Genomic DNA, 16834 nt, shown 5'->3' with positions numbered 1-16834 from the left:
ACTGCGAAGGGGTTTCCTCAACAATAGATATCCTAAAGGCAACCATGAGGGGGATAGAGTACACCGGTGAACACATCGTTCACAACACCTACAGGTTATGAACCTGCTAGCGTTCCACTGGACTGTCTAGAAAGAGTCCGTGGTCGTTATCCATACTCCGCTGAATAACTAGATCAACAACAACAACAACATCGAGGCCTCTCATCTGTTTATTACACACCAACTATCTACCCATGTTCTACCCAACATATTAGTAGATAAAATATATATTCTCATACGTAGTTTAAAGAAAACCTGTATAGCATGCTTTAATCAACACATATATCACATAACAGATGAGGCACACACACACATAACACATATCTCATAAAGAAATAAGCAGATCTATAAGATAGAAGAGAGTGAATACTCATTCACACATAACACAACCAAATATATACACATAGCACGTATTTTTATATAAAATACTTCGTATTATTGTATTAGAAGAAATAACTACACACTCACTTGATCAAAAGACGATCCGACAGCACTACGGCTTATAGAAGTAGTAATCCACAGCAGATCTGGAAGATCTCCTCGAAAATCGAACTTCTCGCGGTCAGAGCTTCGACTCGGGAACCGCGCTTCTCGGGATCTTCGGGATCTCGAGACTTGCCTCGGGGCTAGAGTATGATACCGGGACTTCGGGGTAGCTTCGACACGAAAAACGATGCAAAAGACTAGAGAGAAGAGAAGAAAATGAACAAGAATTATGGCTGCCTTCGGATCCCCTTTTATAGAGGCTGGAGCCTCGGAGTACGCGGGGCGTACTGCGTTACGCGGGGCGTACTGCCCAAAACGTCATTGCTTACGTATCCGAAGTGCTCGAGTGCGAGTGTCGACATCCCTCGGAGTACGCGGGGCGTACTCGAGTACGCGGGGCGTACCTCGGATCAGATCGGTGACTCCTTCGGATAATGCTTCCGAATTTTGATTTAAATTTAAATACAAAATGATTAATAAACTTCGGAAATTCATAACTTCTTCATACGAACTCCGTTTTCGACGTTCTTTATATCCACGGAAAGGTGAGACCATGCTCTACGACTTTCGTTTAGACTCCGTCGGCTAATTTTGACTTTATTTTTATTAATTATTTTTAATAGGCCGCGACAGAAACTTTCGTTATAAATTCATAACTTCTTCGTTTGACGTCCGTTCTCGCCTAACTTTTTATCGCTTTGATACCAACAACGAGATCTTCGATTCTCATTTAGATTGTTTCGGCTAACAACCGCTCGATCTCAATTCGAGTATTTCAGGCTGTATACCGCTAAGCCGGAACTTCGATAAATCAAAACTTCCTCATACGAAGTCAGATTTGGGCGTTCTATATATATTCGGAAACCTCGTTTCGACTACTACAACATTAACCAAAGATATTAAGTTTATTTTACACTTAAATTTTGACGCTTATTTTTATTCTTAATTAATCAGACCACATAATTAAGCAATTAAGCACAAAACACATAATACTCAAATAATACATTCTTATTATTTCAAAACGGGTTACAAAGGTTAACCTAGACTATTATATTGCTAAATATGGCAAGCCCAGAAGCACAGGCGTTACAATTCTCTCCACCTTAGAATGATTCCGTCCCTGGAATCACACATCAACAAACAAATGCGGATAGCGACCCATCATGTCACTCTCCGTCTCCCAGGTGAGATTCGGCCCATTCGTGTGTTTCCATCGGACAAGCACTAACCCAACCATCTTGCGTCGCAATTTCTTAGTCTTTCGGTCAACAATTGCCTCTGGTTCTTCAATCAACCTTTTGTTCTCATCAATTCTCAATTCAGAAATTGGAATTATGTCGGGAACTTCTCCCGTGAAATTCCTCAAATAACACACATGAAAAGTGTTGTGAATTCCATTCAGTTCTTCGGGTAATTCGAGCTTGTAAGCTTGGTTCCCAATCCTCTGAAGAACTTTAAACGGTCCAATAAACCTTGGACTCAACTTTCCCCTTTTACCAAATCTTATAAGTCCCTTCCACGGCGAGACTTTAAGCAAAACCGAATCCCCAACCTCAAAAGTTATCGGTCTCCGCTTCTTGTCAGCATAGCTCTTTTGACGATCCTGAGCCGCTAACATTCTTTCCCTAATTATTTTCAACTTTTCAGCAGTTTGATGAACCAACTCCGGTCCCATAAACTGCTTTTCCCCAGCCTCAAGCCAACAAGACGGCGTACGACACTTCTGTCCATACAAAGCTTGGTAAGGTGCCATCTTAATGCTCGAGTGGAAACTATTATTATAGGAAAATTCTACCAACGGTAAATGTTCATCCCAATTACCTAGGAATTCCAGAGTACATGCTCTCAGCATATCTTCAAGTGTTTGTATCGTTCGTTCGCTCTGACCATCAGTCTGCGGATGGTAAGCTGTACTTAAACACAACTTGGTACCCAATTCCTCTTGTAGACTTTTCCAAAACCTCGATGTGAAACGGCTATCACGATCCGACACAATCGTTAACGGAACACCGTGAAGCCTCACAATTTCCTTCACGTAAGAATTCGCAAGCTTCTCCATAGACCATTTCTCCCTGGCCGCTATGAAATGCGCACTCTTAGTGAATCGATCAACGACCACCCAAATCATGTCGTGACCATTCTTTGTTCTGGGCAGTTTAGTGACAAAATCCATAGCAATGTCTTCCCACTTACCCATAGGCACAGGCAAAGGTTCTAAACTCCCGTACGGTTTCTGATGTTGTGTCTTGACTCTCGCACAAGTCACACACTCGGCCACATACTTTGCAACATCAAGCTTCATCGTCGGCCACCAGTAGTAGGGTTTCAGGTCCCTATACATTTTAGTGCTACCGGGATGAATCGAGTACATGGTTTTGTGAGCTTCTTCCATCAGAAGATCTCTGACTCCTCCTGTCTTAGGTATCCAAATCCGATCTTGGAACACCTTCAGTCCATGACTGTCTACACCGAACACCAACGTTTTGCCCAAACTTTCCTCCTTTCTGTCATTCTTCTCAGAAGCTTTGCTCTGAGCTTTCTTTATACTTTCCAAAATAGTTGAGACAACTTCAATTCTCAACGCTCTTGGCCTTTTCCTTTCGGGATTGACTTTCCGACTGAGAGCATCAGCAACAACATTAGCTTTACCGGGGTGGTAAAGTATCTCGCAGTCATAGTCTTTAAGTAATTCTAGCCAGCGTCGTTGCCTCATATTCAATTCTTTCTGATTAAAGAGGTATTGGAGACTCTTATGATCAGTGAAAAGTTTGCACTTCGTGCCATAGAGGTAATGCCTCCATATTTTCAGAGCGAAAACTACCGCTGACAACTCCAAATCATGAGTCGGGTAGTTCTTTTCATGCTCTTTCAGCTGTCGAGACGCATATGCTATCACCTTTTCTCTTTGGGTCAAAACACAACCCAAACCAACACCAGACGCATCGCTATAGACAGCGAAGTCTTCAACTCCATCGGGTAGAGAAAGTATCGGTGCCTCGCATAGCTTCTTCTTTAGCTTCTCAAATGCTTCCTGATGCTTCTCACCCCAAGCATAAGTAGCTCCTTTGTGGGTCAAAGCTGACAATGGACTAGCGATCGAAGAAAAGCCTTGGATAAACCTTCGGTAATATCCGGCTAATCCTAAAAAGCTTCGAATCTCCGTGGGACTTTTCGGTTGTTCCCACTTCGTCACAGCTTCGATCTTCGTTGGATCAACCATTATCCCTTCTTGGTTGACCACGTGACCCAAGAATTGGACTTCACGAATCCAAAAATCACATTTGGAGAACTTAGCATACAGCTTCTCCTTCTTCAAGACTTCTAACACTTCTCGCAAGTGTCTGCCATGCTCCTCCTGGCTTTTCGAGTAAATCAGAATGTCGTCTATGAACACTATCACGGATTTATCAAGGAACGGGTTACAAACAACGATGTTGGAGCATTGGTTAGTCCAAACGACATAACCAAGAACTCGTAGTGTCCATATCTAGTTCTGAATGCAGTCTTCTCGATATCTTGCTCTCTTACTTTTAGCTGATGATATCCTGACCTAAGATCGATCTTCGAGAAATAGCTCGAACCTTGCAATTGATCGAACAGGTCATCAATCCTCGGCAACGGATATCTATTCTTTATTGTTGCCTTGTTCAGCTCTCTGTAATCGATGCACATTCTCATACTTCCATCTTTCTTCTTTACAAATAACACCGGAGCTCCCCAGGGCGATGAACTAGGTCTAATGAAACCGTTGTCCAATAACTCCTGAAGTTACATCATTAGTTCCTTCATCTCCGTCGGTGCTAATCGATAAGGTGCTTTTGCAATTGGCGTCGTTCCTGGCAACAAGTCAATACGGAATTCCACTTGTCGATCAGGCGGTAATCCAGGAAGATCTTCGGGAAATACTTCCGGATAATCACACACAACTGGAATATTCTGCATCACCTTCTTTTCCTTCTTAGCATCAATCACGAATGCTAAATACGATGTACACCCCTTGGTCAAACATTTTCTGGCTTTCATCAATGAAATGATTCCAGAATTCACTCTGCGTTTATCTCCATACACCATAAACGAATCTTTCCCAGGCGGGTTTACTTTGACTATTTTCTTCTTGCATAAAATTTCGGCGTCGTTGGCGCTAAGCCAATCCATTCCCAATACGATGTCGAAACCATTAAGTTCGATAGGCAATAATTCCTCGTGGAACTTATTCCCATTCAGATCAATTAAGATGTTTTTCATGCGATAGCTAACAGGTACAAACTTGCCACTAGCAACTTCGACTAATAAAGCATTATCTAGTCTAACAACAGGCAAAGCTAGCTTTCTACCAAATTTATGCGATATAAAGGAGTAATTGGCTCCAGAATCAAATAAAATTTGGGCAGGCAATTCGTTAACGAGAAAGGTACCTGAAGCGACATCAGCTTCATCTTTAGCATTTATGAATTCATAACTTCTTCGTTTGACGTCCGTTCTCGCCTAACTTTTTATCGCTTTGATACCAACAACGAGATCTTCGATTCTCATTTAGATTGCTTCGGCTAACAACCGCTCGATCTCAATTCGAGTATTTCAGGCTGTATACCGCTAAGCCGGAACTTCGATAAATCAAAACTTCCTCATACGAAGTCAGATTTGGGCGTTCTATATATATTCGGAAACCTCGTTTCGACTACTACAACATTAACCAAAGATATTAAGTTTATTTTACACTTAAATTTTGACGCTTATTTTTATTCTTAATTAATCAGACCACATAATTAAGCAATTAAGCACAAAACACATAATACTCAAATAATACATTCTTATTATTTCAAAACGGGTTACAAAGGTTAACCTAGACTATTATATTGCTAAATATGGCAAGCCCAGAAACACAGGCGTTACATTATTACTTTATGTGATTAGGCGGAGGCTAGATCACACTTCTTCCGAGTCAGATATTTACCGAGACACCGAGGTGAGTCTTCTCACTATACGTTACCTAGAGTGGTATTATGCGATGACCAGAGTGTCTTATGTGTTATGTATGAGATTATGTGCTATGTGATATTTGTATGTTGAATGATGATATAGACCGGACCGGAGGATCCAACGAGCAATGACCGGACCAGAGGGTCCAACGAGCTACGGGACTGGAGGGTCCCACTGAGACACATCGACCGGAGGGTCGTATTATAGCCTCAAGTGGCGTATGTGTTGTATGCGGTATTTTGGGGAACTCACTAAGCATTTATGCTTACAGTTGTTGTGTTATGTGTTTCAGGTACCAGTGATGAGCGCGGGAAGGCGCCGGCATGATTCGTACACACACACACATTGGAGTTTATATATATTCTGATCTTGGGGTTTTGTACTGATACAATGTTTTTAAAATGAATGTGAATGATATTTTATGGTTTTCAAAAGTGAAAAATTGTTTCAAATTTTTACGGTGTTACAAGTAGGACCCATGGGCATTTATGAATAGAAACATCTTTCACTTTCTTTTTCTTTTGACTTGGTCCCACTTTGTCATTACTTTTGCTGGTCCCACCTATTTCTAATATCCCAAGGTTTGGTATTGTCCCTTTACAAACCACTCTAATCATGTTTTTGTCATTCTTGACGAACTCTAACTCCTTTCTACTTTGTATGGAATGAAGATAAATTTGTTGTTTAACTTCCTTGGCTGTGCTAAAAGTCTGGTGGATGTAAAATGGATCTTTGACAGCAGCTGCTTCATTCTTACGTGCTCTTTGTAAATCTCTTATCTTCTTCCTTTTTTTACTAGCTTCACCCTCATCTGATGAAGATGCAGATACTAATTCTTCAGTGTCTATAACCTCTAATTCTTCATCACCTTCTACTGCTTCATCTCGATCATCAGGAAAACTTCCAACCCACTCCACCTCTTTGTCAATGTTGAGGTGAAAGTTCTTCATATCAACCTCTGGATCATCTAACAAATTATCTTCATCAACTATGTAATCACTATCTTGACTGTCTTCACTATCTTCATTGTCTTCACTATCATGAATGTCTTTACTAGCTTGACTGTCTTCACCTGCTTTTTCAATATTTGGTTCATCTTGTTCGATAGGAGTCCCACCAAAAGGTTCACACCATTCAAATGTATCATCCCAACCATCAACATTAGGACATGTGCTTCCCATCATTGGTTCAGTCAAAGGGCTTTCAATTCTTGGTATATAGGTAAGGGTTGAATCAACTGTTTCACTCAATGTAACAGGGGGTTGTTCCAAGATTGTTTCAGGTAATGTACTAGGGGGTTGGTCCATAGTTTCTACATTCTAAAAAACAGGGGCTTCTTCACTAGGACCATCCCTGAATTTGACCATGTTAATAACAACCTTTTACGACAAAGGGACTCAGGAATTTTGTGTATCTTTATCTTTCCAGGGTTTGGGGACATTTGATACGTATGCAACTTGGTTTCCCAAAACTCTGTATACACTTCTATCACCTTGTGTTCATAAACGTATGACCTAAAGTGGTTTATATCTTCGTCACAGCCCAAAGCATACAACCCAAAATCTAAATCCCAGGTTGGTCGTTTGAAATGGTAGTAAATACTTTTACCTGGTTCCACACAATCAAGCAATTCCATTATCTCATCCATATCATGCACCGAGAACAAGTCACTATCAATGCCATCAATATATTTCATCTTCCCCTTTATGTATTTGCGGCCTGGAAACTTCGTAAAAACTCCACCATAGTTCAATCGTATCGAGAACATAGATGGATTGTCAGCTGCGAACCAAAAAAATAAAAAAATAAAAAATTTACCTTTTAGGAACGTATAATGGATGATCAACTGAAAATGTAGAAAATTTTACCATATGAGCTTTGGAGATCGTATTCCTCCTATTCTTGCTTGATCCTCCAGTTCGCCATCGTAGAAAACTAGGGTTTTCTCGTGCAATGCTAAGGGTCGACGGAGGATGAAATGAGAAATGATCGGTTATCGAAGCCGCGCCATAATGGTTCATGTATACAAACCCTGAAAAGACGAAAATGCCCTGCGTGCAAGGCATGTGGGTAACTTAAACGGAAGCCTTTAACGGTTAACGTGCATAGGGACTAACCGTGCAAGATAAATAACAACGAGGGACTGCCCGGGTTAAGTTTTGAAAATAGAGACTAAACACGCTTTCTGGCATATGCACGAGGGACCAACGGTGTAATTTACCCTATTTTTTTAAGTGGATAACCGGAACCGACGGTTCCAATTCCGGTTCCAAAATATTAAGAACCAATACAACCGGTTCCGGTTCCGATTACATGAAAAATGGCCGGGTACACAATAACCTTCTCATATATTTTACATTTACATCTTTTATTTGCATTTGAATTAAAAACTTTTACCGGGTTCATTAAATCACAAAGATACACCTGCTCGCTGCTCGTAGTAAATGGTATTATGATTTTTTATATTCTTGCCATATGTAATCGTTCAGGTATACCTTATATTCATAATCACTTGTTCCCTTTTATAAGCTGAAGTAAGGGATTCTACAGATACAATCAAATGAAGAGAAAATTATCAAATCTAGTTAGAACAGGATTTTACATAGAAGCTCTCTCTTTATTTTCAAAGCTTCATTTTCAGTCACACCCCGTAGACGAATTCACCTTTCCTTTCCTTCTTAAAGCGTGCTCGAAGCTCAAACTACTCCCACATGGTCAAATACTTCACGCCCATCTCACAAAAACTGGGTTCAATTCAGATATATACACCGCCACATCCCTCACCGACATGTACTTCAAGTTTCAGTTCATGGGAAGCGCACTCAAGGTGTTCGACGAAATTACTGAACCAAATACAACATTGATCAACGTTGGAGTATCTGGGTTTTCCCAGAACGGGTATTACAAGGAATCTTTGGACATTTTCAGACGAGTTAATAGTGAGTATGGACTCAAACCCGATTCTGCCACCATTGCTAGCTTGTTGTCAGGTTGTGACAATAACCTAAAAGATGGCCTCCAGATCCATTGTTGGGCTTTCAAGATCGGTGTTGAAACAGACATTTATGTAGCCACATCCCTTGTGACAATGTACTCTAACTATAAACATCCAGAAACTGCATCAATTGTTTTCAAACAAATTCATAATCGAAATGTAACCTGCTATAACGCGTTTCTTACCGGTTTATTACAAAATCGAATTTTTCAACCCGTATTAGAAACATTCAAACAAATGCTCCAATCATCAGATGAAAACCCAAATCCAGTCACCTTTATTTCTGTTCTATCGGCATGTTCTGATCTCAAGAATCTGAAGTTTGGAACACAGGTTCATGGGCTACTTATTAAACTCAATTTGGTACTCAACGTGTTAACTGGAACTGCACTTTTGGACATGTATTCCAAATGCGGATATTGGCATTGGGCTCATGATGTTTTCAAGAATCTTGAAGGTGTAAGAAATCTAATAACATGGAATTCAATGATTTCAGGGATGATGTTGAATGGGGAGATTGAAACTGCTATTCATTTGTTTTCAATGTTGGGATCCGAAGGATTTCAACCCGATTCAGCAACATGGAATTGTATGATAAACGGGTTTTCACACCTCGGGAAAACCCACGAATCTTTCTTGTTTTTTAAAAAGATGTTAGAAACCGGTGAATCCCCGAGTATGAAATCGATCACAAGTTTATTATCTGCTTGTGCTTCTATGTTTGGTTTTGTAAGTGGTAAAGAAATCCATGGATATGTAATTAGAAATGTTATTAATCATGATGAATTTGTAGCCACTGCACTTGTGGATATGTACATGAAATGCGGTCGATCTTCGTGGGCGTTTTTGGTATTTAACAATCTTGAAATAAAACCGAGCGATCCCGTGATTTGGAACGCGATGATATCGGGGTATGGGCGAAATGGGGAGATTGAATCTGCTTTTGAGATGTTTGATTGGATGTTAAAAGAGAATGTGAAACCAAATTCATCGACTTTTAACTGTCTTTTATCTTGTTGTAGTCATAGTGGAAAAGTCGAGAAAAGTTTGGAGATTTTAAGGATGATGAAATGTTACGATTTGGTACCGGGTTCAGAGCATTATGGTAGTGTGATTGATGTTTTGGGTAGGTCTGGTAGAATAGATGAAGCTCGGGGGGTGTTATTGGAAATTCCGGAAGTTTCAGGGTCGGTTTTGGCTTCTTTGCTTGGTGCATCGAAGTTTTATTCGGATACGAAAACAGGAGAAGAAATGGCGAGATTGCTTGTGGAATTGGATCCCGAAAGTACTCTGCCTTTTGTGGTTTTATCGAGTATTTATGCTGAGAAGGGAAGGTGGAAGGATGTGGAAGAGTTGAGAAGTGAGATGGATCGAAGGAGATTGAAAAAGATTAGTGGTTTTAGTTCGGTGATTGTAAGATAAAAATATTTGAAATGTTATGTTATTTTGTTAATTAATGATGAGTTGATGATTGTATGTTAATAACTTAATGGGTAAATTACCTGTTAAAAAGCATGTTTAGTCCCTATTTTAAATAATTAACTCGGACAGTCCCTCGTTTGTTTAAAACTTACACGTTTAGTCCTTATTACCATAAAATGACTATTTTACCCTTAATAATTTATTTTTTTATTTTGTTTTATTTATTTATTAGTTTTAAATAGAAAAAATAAGAAAACAAATATCCCCGCCCCTCTCCTTTTCATTTCCTGCAACAAGATTCTCCAGACCCACCACCACCTATCACCACCAGCTCTTCCGGCACCACCACCTATCATCGCTAACTATTCCCCTGTTTAGCGCCTTATCCATAACCCTAATCTCACAAAAACGACCATCGATTTCACAGAAAACCACCATTATCACCAATCACAGCCAGCAATCTCCACAAAAACTACCATCGGGACCATCACCTACCTTACTTTATCTGCTGATCTTTACATGATCAAACTTGTAACTCAAAAGAAAGAAGAATGGTGAATAAGAATCTCTGATTGAGAGATACAGGGGCGAAAGGTGGGTGATAGAAAAACATACATCTGCGATCGATCCACCCGTCACCTTCGCGCTAGATTCGATTGCAACTGTGGAGCTTGATGATCTCCATATCTCTGCCGATTTGCAATGATGCAGGAAAAGATCGAAACCCTAGCCACCGTCGGTGGCAGTTGTGGAGCTCGATGCATATGCCGAAACCCTAGCCGCTGTTGATGGGATATGTCAAAACCCTAGTCGTGGAGAGTTGTGTTGATTTGGAGACGAAGACTACGACACTGTCATCAGGCGGTGATCATCAACCGGAGAATCGAAAACGATAGGGGATGAGTACTAGATCATTAGTGACTGGAAATAAACAAAGGAACTTTGTCTATCGTCACCAGTTCAAACGCCGATGGTGATGAAACGATATTACACAGACGACGGGAGGTTGTTCATCACGGAAGAGAAGGTCGAGATTCCATAATGAAATACCCATCACTGTCCTTCGTGTGAAAATGGAGAAGAGAGCGAAACTGTGGAGGAGGATGAGTGTAGGAGAGAGAGAGAGAGAGAGAGAGAGAGAGAGAGAGAGATCAGTGGTTGTGGTATTTTCTGGCGTATGAGAGAGATAGAGATTTGAGAGATTTGTTTTTATTTTATTTTTTTTATTAATAAATAATATTAGATTAATTAAAAATAAATATCCAAGGGCATAATGGTCATTTCAAATATGGTGCGGACTTCATTTGCAACAAAAACACATATCAGGGACGAAGCGTGCAAGTTTTAAACAAATTAGGGACGGTCCGAGTTAATTTTTTAAAATAGGGACTAAAGACGTTTTTTGGCAGCTGCACGAGGGACATTTGTGTAATTTACCCTAACTTAATATACAAGTAAGCATCCGGTCCAATGATCCATTTTTGCATTCTAATTTAAATAAAGTTTTCATAAATAATGTACAAGAAAAAAGAAAAACGTTCAATTACATGCTAGAATTGTAGTTTGAAGATTTTTTTCAAGCCAAACCGTTTTTTTTAAGAATGTAAATAAAATCAGATCCGGTAAGAACTGAAATGGGTCTGAGCAGACCACCCATTTTTTCTAACCGGGTCCAGATACGATCCTAACCGTTTATCAAATCCTACTTTTCTAACCAAGTTTAGCATTCTTCATTTCTCCTACTACTACACCCAACCGTTTTTAGTTTTTACGCCCAAACATTTGTCTCGTTTACGTCCACAATTTCGTCTTCTTCATCCGACTAAACCCTTTCTGCAACTTCCTCTCTCCATCTCCAATGGCTTCATCCATATGCTCTTCGTTTCGAGCAATTATCCCTCAGTGGACTCACACCAACAAAAATTTCAGATACTGTCTACTCCTACACTGCAAAAGGAAGCATTCTTTCAATTTCACGCCATTAACTATTTCTTCTGCTTTCAACGATGATTCCATTCCTCCAACACCAAACCCTAAACGATCCCAGGTAACTAAAATCATCATCTATATCTCTCTCTGTTATTATACACATCATCTTCGTTTCATTGATTGCAGATGAGTTACGATCCTTCAGAAGATCTCTTCGGAATTTACGCGGATCTGCAGCCGAGGTATTGCTTCTGACTTTCGATTCTAGTGTGTTTTGGGGATTTATCTACTTGGATTAGATGAGTTTATCCAATAACCCTAACATGTTTAATTTTTAATAACTGACGTCAATTTCGATTTCAAATTTTGGAACATCCAAAACATGATTAACAAAATTCCCCTGTCATTACTCTAAGTGTGTGACTTTGATTCCAGGAAAGGTCTTTCAAGTGATTCAAGTCCAAGGTCTTGGTTTGGTCCAAATGGTCAGTATATTAGAGAGTTGCCTTGCCCAAGTTGCAGGGGAAGAGGCTACACTCCCTGCACAATATGTGGCATTGAAAGATCAAGATTAGATTGTTCACAGTGTAATGGCAAGGTGTGCTTTCATTCTGTATGTTGAATTATGTGTCTTTTACTTAAACAAACCTACCTCCTTTGTACTGGATTATGTCAGGGTATGGTTACATGTCATCAATGCTCGGGCGAATGCGTAATTTGGGAGGAGTCCATTGATGAAAGACCATGGGAGAAAGCTCGTTCAATGTATCATCTCCTATCTTTTTGTGACTTCACATACTCCTATTAGTTTTCTTTATATATATATACACCATCATAGTAATTGACTTTATAAAACATCATACTTGGTTTTTTCTCAATGAACTAATAACCATTCTTCTGAAAATAAACACGCAAGAAAATATATCAAAATATAAATGCAATAAGAATCATCATACTTCAATTTTTATGGCCACAACTTCTGAGCTGCTATCATATGTGGTTTATGGTTGCAAACTAGTAACTGTTGTGAAAATTGCCAAAAGGCACACAGTTTGCAAGAACCATTATGATTTGACACTTTTCTCCAAATTCTCTCATTCTTGTAAATTGAAGTTGTCCTTTTAGTATTTTTACAAGAACTCATTACTTTTAGGCCTGTGGGTTGTTTTCAGTTCTCCATTGAGAGTAAAGGAAGATGATGAAGTTGACAATCTTGAAATAAAACTGTCTGTAAGGAAAAAGTCAAAGCGTGTATACCATTCTCCATCTCCTGAAGTTGGTTTGAAGATCAGTAAAGCTTTGAAAGCAAGTTTGTTTCTTTCCTTTTAAAAAAAAACATCATACAGGATTTGGTAGTAGTAGATCGATCATGAACTAAATCTTTTGTTTGTTAGTTGGGTGATTGCAGAGTCTGAATGCGAAAACTGGATTATTCACAAACCGAATGAAACTCATCCATGGTAACCCCAAGCTTCATGCTCAACGAGTGGCAGCCATCAAGGTTTTCTTTCTTTGTATGATTGTGTCTGTGGGTCCCATTCCCATTCCCATTCAGATATACTCTACTTATAAAAATATACTCTTACTGTTTTCAGAAATCTAAAGGGTCTGTTGATGCAAGAAAGCATGCTTCAGAATCCATGAAAGCCTTCTTTAGCAATCCAGAAAACCGACGCAAAAGAAGCATTTCCATGAAAGGTACATAGTAAAGGGCATTTACGTCTTTTTCTCTGTCTCTGAAAGTGAGTTTTGGTTTGGTGTTAGGGGTGGACTTTTATTGCAAAAACTGCGGTCGATTAGGGCACAGGAGACACTACTGTCCGGAAGTTGATCAAACGGATCGACGGTTCAGATGCAGTTTGTGTGGGGAAAAGGGTCACAACAGAAGAAGCTGTAAGACAAATGAATCAAATTCAGATAAAACAAGTTTTAATCCACCGTGTTGCAGCGTATGTGGAAAACCCGGGCATAATCGTAGGACTTGCCTTGAGCTTCAAGAAATCTCCACCACAACCAAAACTCAGGGGATCAAAAAATCTCCTGTTGACTTGAAGAAAAGAGGTTACACTTGCAGGCTGTGTGGAGGAGAAGGTCACAACCTCAGGACATGCCCCTCAACAAATATATCTTAATATAAAGACAAATACTAATCATATTTAATGTTAATGTTTCAGTAAAATAATATGGTAATGATTTTATTATTAAAATGATGAAGTCGAAATAAGTTTTTGTTTTTGATTTTAGAAATATCATCCTAAGCTTACATTATAACATACCGTTTTGACTTTTGAGTTATACAATACATTTCATATTTCATATAATATAATATAACATGAATGGTAATGTTTCTCCTTATGAAAAAACATTTTACATATACTTTAACTTTTATCTACACCACCATTTAAATAGAGTAACCATTAAATTAAAGTTCAATTACTACACAAAATTTATTTGCTTAACATCATGAGCCGCTGGCCGGCCGCCCTCTCTTCCTCTTAAATGGCCTTCCCGGTGATCTCTTCACAACTGACTTCCCACCTTCCACCTCCACATGTGACGGCCGCCCTCTCTTCCTTTTCAATACTTCATCCGCCGGAGCTTTGCCAGCTGGCTTCTTGGACTGCACCTTTTTCTCCACCGCCACCTCCACACGTGGTGGCCGCCGTCTTAGCATCTTTGAAACTTCAGCCGCTGGAGCTTTGCCAACTGGCTTCTTAGATCGCCCTTTTTCCTCCGCCACCACCTCCACATGTAGTGGTCGACATCTTAATCTCTTTGAAATTTCAGCCGCTGGAGCTTTGTCAGCCGGCTTCTTAGACCGCCCCTTTTTCTCAACCACCACCTCCACACGTGGTGGCCGCCCTCTTAATCTCTTTGAAACTTCAACCTCCGGAGCTTTCTCAGCCGGATTCTTAGACCGCCCTTTTTCCTCCACCACCACCTGCACACGCGGCGGCCGCCCTCTCGGTCTCTTCGAAACTTCAGTCGCGGGTGGAACTTTTTCGGCTGGCTGCTTTTCATTCACCACCTCCCGTACATCATCTTTACTTTCCACCACCACGCGTGGCGGTGGCGGTTGAGGCTTCCCTCTTGATCTCTTCAAAACTTCAGCCACCGGAGCTTGAGCTTTGCCAGTTGACTGCTTGGGCTGCACCTCCACACGTGGCGGTGGCGGCTGCCCTCTGGACCTCTTCTTCAAAACTTCAACCGGCGGTGGTTGCTTGGACTGAACTCTTTTCTTGGTGACTTTTGCTAGACACAACTTGTCTTCGCTTTTGATAAATTTAAATACACATTTATCACCTTCACATAACTCATTAACTCGCCGGAATTCACTCCACCCTGCCGACAAATAGTACCTTTTGCTATCAGATTGTAACCTTATTTTCCACTCTTGTCCATCCATATTCTTCATTATCACGCTTCTTTCTGCATCTATTCTGGCCAACCGAGCAAATTCCGATGGAAGCCGCTGATGAGTTTTGTACAAAAGTTCAAATTTTCATTGGAACAAAATAATCTCACATGAATTTATATAATACTTAAGGTAAAACTTACCATAGACATTGTGTGACCTTTAGACATAATCGTCATAAAGTAAGGATCGCCATCATCCCCATCAACATCAACATCACCACCACCATCACCATCGTCATCTTCGTCACCGGCATCTTCTTCTTCGTCGACACCACCATCATCAAAAATATCATCTTCTTCTTCCTCAGAATCTTCCTCTTCCTCTTCCTCTTCCTCATCCTCATCATCTTCTTCTGCTGCTTCTTCGTCGTCTTCGACACCATCTTCAACTTCAAGTTCTTCTTCCTCTTGCTCTGCGTCTTGTTCTTCTACTTCATCATGGTCATCATTTTTAACCTGGATTTGTGAGGGGAAATCTCTTTCACACCCATTTGGACTGAAAATTGAAAATTTGAATGTGGATTCATCAACGAGCCAAAACACAAGAAAATCCCCAAATCCCAATTCGCTATCTTCAACGACGTCGCTCCATCCATCGGTAAAGCAGTAAATTTCACCTTCTTTTTTTATCTTCAATCTCCATTCATAACCTCCATTTCTTGATCGGAGTATTGGGTTCTCAGGGATCTTGTTCTCCAAGTGCCTGCGGATAAAACCAGATGGCAAATCCTGCAAAATTGCATGATTAGGAAAACGACAGGAAAAGAAAGAATAGAAATTGGATTGAAGTTGATGAGTAGTACCAAGCGAGGGGCGGAACGGTCGAGCAAAATCTTGTAGAAGGAAGGGAGCGGGCGAAGGGCCATGATTTTGCAGACTGCAGAGGGTTGGAATTGGGAAAGAGGAATGCTAATTGCCGCTCGTACTTGCCCTATACACCTACCTGAAATAAACATCTATAAAAATCGGGTTTCAATTGAAAAAAAAAGAAATTATTATTTTTCTAAATGAGATTTCTATTTATGTTTACTAGATGTGAGACCCATGTATTACATGGGTTTAATTAAAAAAAATAAATATAAAATTTTAATAATTTGAAAAGTGAATTTATAAGAAAAATAAGAAAATTTTGAATTATTAAAATTAATTAGACTTTAATGTATTAAATACGTTACATATATAAACTCTTTCTAATAAATACTTTACATATATATTACCTTACACATTAAATGTGAAATTTTAATTTAATAAAATAAAAACACAATAAAATGACAAGTGGAAAATAAAAATTTTAAAAATTCTAGAAAATACCATGTGTCCAAATGAATAAGAAGAAGACATGTGGCAAAAAAACCTTCAATTATTATAGTAGATTTTTTTTTCAAAATTTAACCTAAATAATAGTAGAGATACATATAAATGACTTTTTGTTTGATTACTATTTCATCTATCTATTAGGCATAGCGTTATGTTCGACTAAAGCACGTGTAGAAGCTGAGTTGGCAAGTCAACATATACGTAAACACCGTCCCAAGTATGCGTAGGTAGCTTGTGGTATAGTATCAT

The 16834-nt window shown here is 39.6% G+C and overlaps 3 protein-coding genes across 3 annotated transcripts; 2 read left to right on the top strand and 1 right to left on the bottom strand.

Annotated features, from left to right (window-relative positions):
- The first annotated feature begins 7915 nt into the window (after positions 1-7915).
- Positions 7916-10069, top strand: LOC145101063 (Pentatricopeptide repeat (PPR) superfamily protein). The gene has a single exon (XM_079038227.1). It carries the CDS (start codon positions 8066-8068, stop codon positions 9920-9922), a length of 1857 nt encoding a protein of 618 aa, XP_078894353.1. The 5' UTR covers positions 7916-8065; the 3' UTR covers positions 9923-10069.
- A 1585-nt stretch (positions 10070-11654) lies between these two features.
- LOC145101065 (zinc knuckle (CCHC-type) family protein) lies at positions 11655-14087 on the top strand. The gene is made up of 8 exons (XM_079038229.1): positions 11655-11969; positions 12038-12093; positions 12287-12449; positions 12528-12616; positions 13024-13156; positions 13260-13352; positions 13447-13549; positions 13616-14087. The coding sequence occupies exons 1-8, from the start codon at positions 11781-11783 to the stop codon at positions 13981-13983; spliced, it is 1194 nt and encodes a 397-aa protein (XP_078894355.1). The 5' UTR covers positions 11655-11780; the 3' UTR covers positions 13984-14087.
- Positions 14088-14179: 92 nt separating this feature from the next.
- On the bottom strand, positions 14180-16223 carry LOC145101064 (uncharacterized). Its single transcript, XM_079038228.1, has 3 exons — positions 16072-16223; positions 15410-15997; positions 14180-15323 (listed from the first exon to the last, which is right to left on the bottom strand). The coding sequence occupies exons 1-3, from the start codon at positions 16132-16134 to the stop codon at positions 14313-14315; spliced, it is 1662 nt and encodes a 553-aa protein (XP_078894354.1). The 5' UTR covers positions 16135-16223; the 3' UTR covers positions 14180-14312.
- Between the last annotated feature and the right edge of the window lie 611 nt (positions 16224-16834).

The sequence above is a fragment of the Lactuca serriola genome, chromosome 4 (assembly GCF_051521515.1).
Source record: "Lactuca serriola cultivar US96UC23 chromosome 4, Lser_US96UC23_V15, whole genome shotgun sequence".
Lineage (NCBI taxonomy): Eukaryota > Viridiplantae > Streptophyta > Magnoliopsida > Asterales > Asteraceae > Lactuca > Lactuca serriola.
This window is presented reverse-complemented; position numbering and strand designations above follow the sequence as displayed.

Bases quoted from the DNA above. Each gene is read 5' to 3' on its own strand.
- LOC145101063 (XM_079038227.1), top strand. From the start codon at position 8,066: ATGAAGAGAAAATTATCAAATCTAGTTAGAACAGGATTTTACATAGAA.
- LOC145101065 (XM_079038229.1), top strand. From the start codon at position 11,781: ATGGCTTCATCCATATGCTCTTCGTTTCGAGCAATTATCCCTCAGTGG. The intron at 12,094-12,286 runs GTATTGCTTCTG...CTTTGATTCCAG, and splicing joins TACGCGGATCTGCAGCCGAG to GAAAGGTCTTTCAAGTGATT. The intron at 13,157-13,259 runs GCAAGTTTGTTT...GGGTGATTGCAG, and splicing joins AGATCAGTAAAGCTTTGAAA to AGTCTGAATGCGAAAACTGG.
- LOC145101064 (XM_079038228.1), bottom strand. From the start codon at position 16,134: ATGGCCCTTCGCCCGCTCCCTTCCTTCTACAAGATTTTGCTCGACCGT. The intron at 15,998-16,071 runs GTACTACTCATC...GCAATTTTGCAG, and splicing joins ACCGTTCCGCCCCTCGCTTG to GATTTGCCATCTGGTTTTAT. The intron at 15,324-15,409 runs GTAAGTTTTACC...AAAACTCATCAG, and splicing joins AAGGTCACACAATGTCTATG to CGGCTTCCATCGGAATTTGC.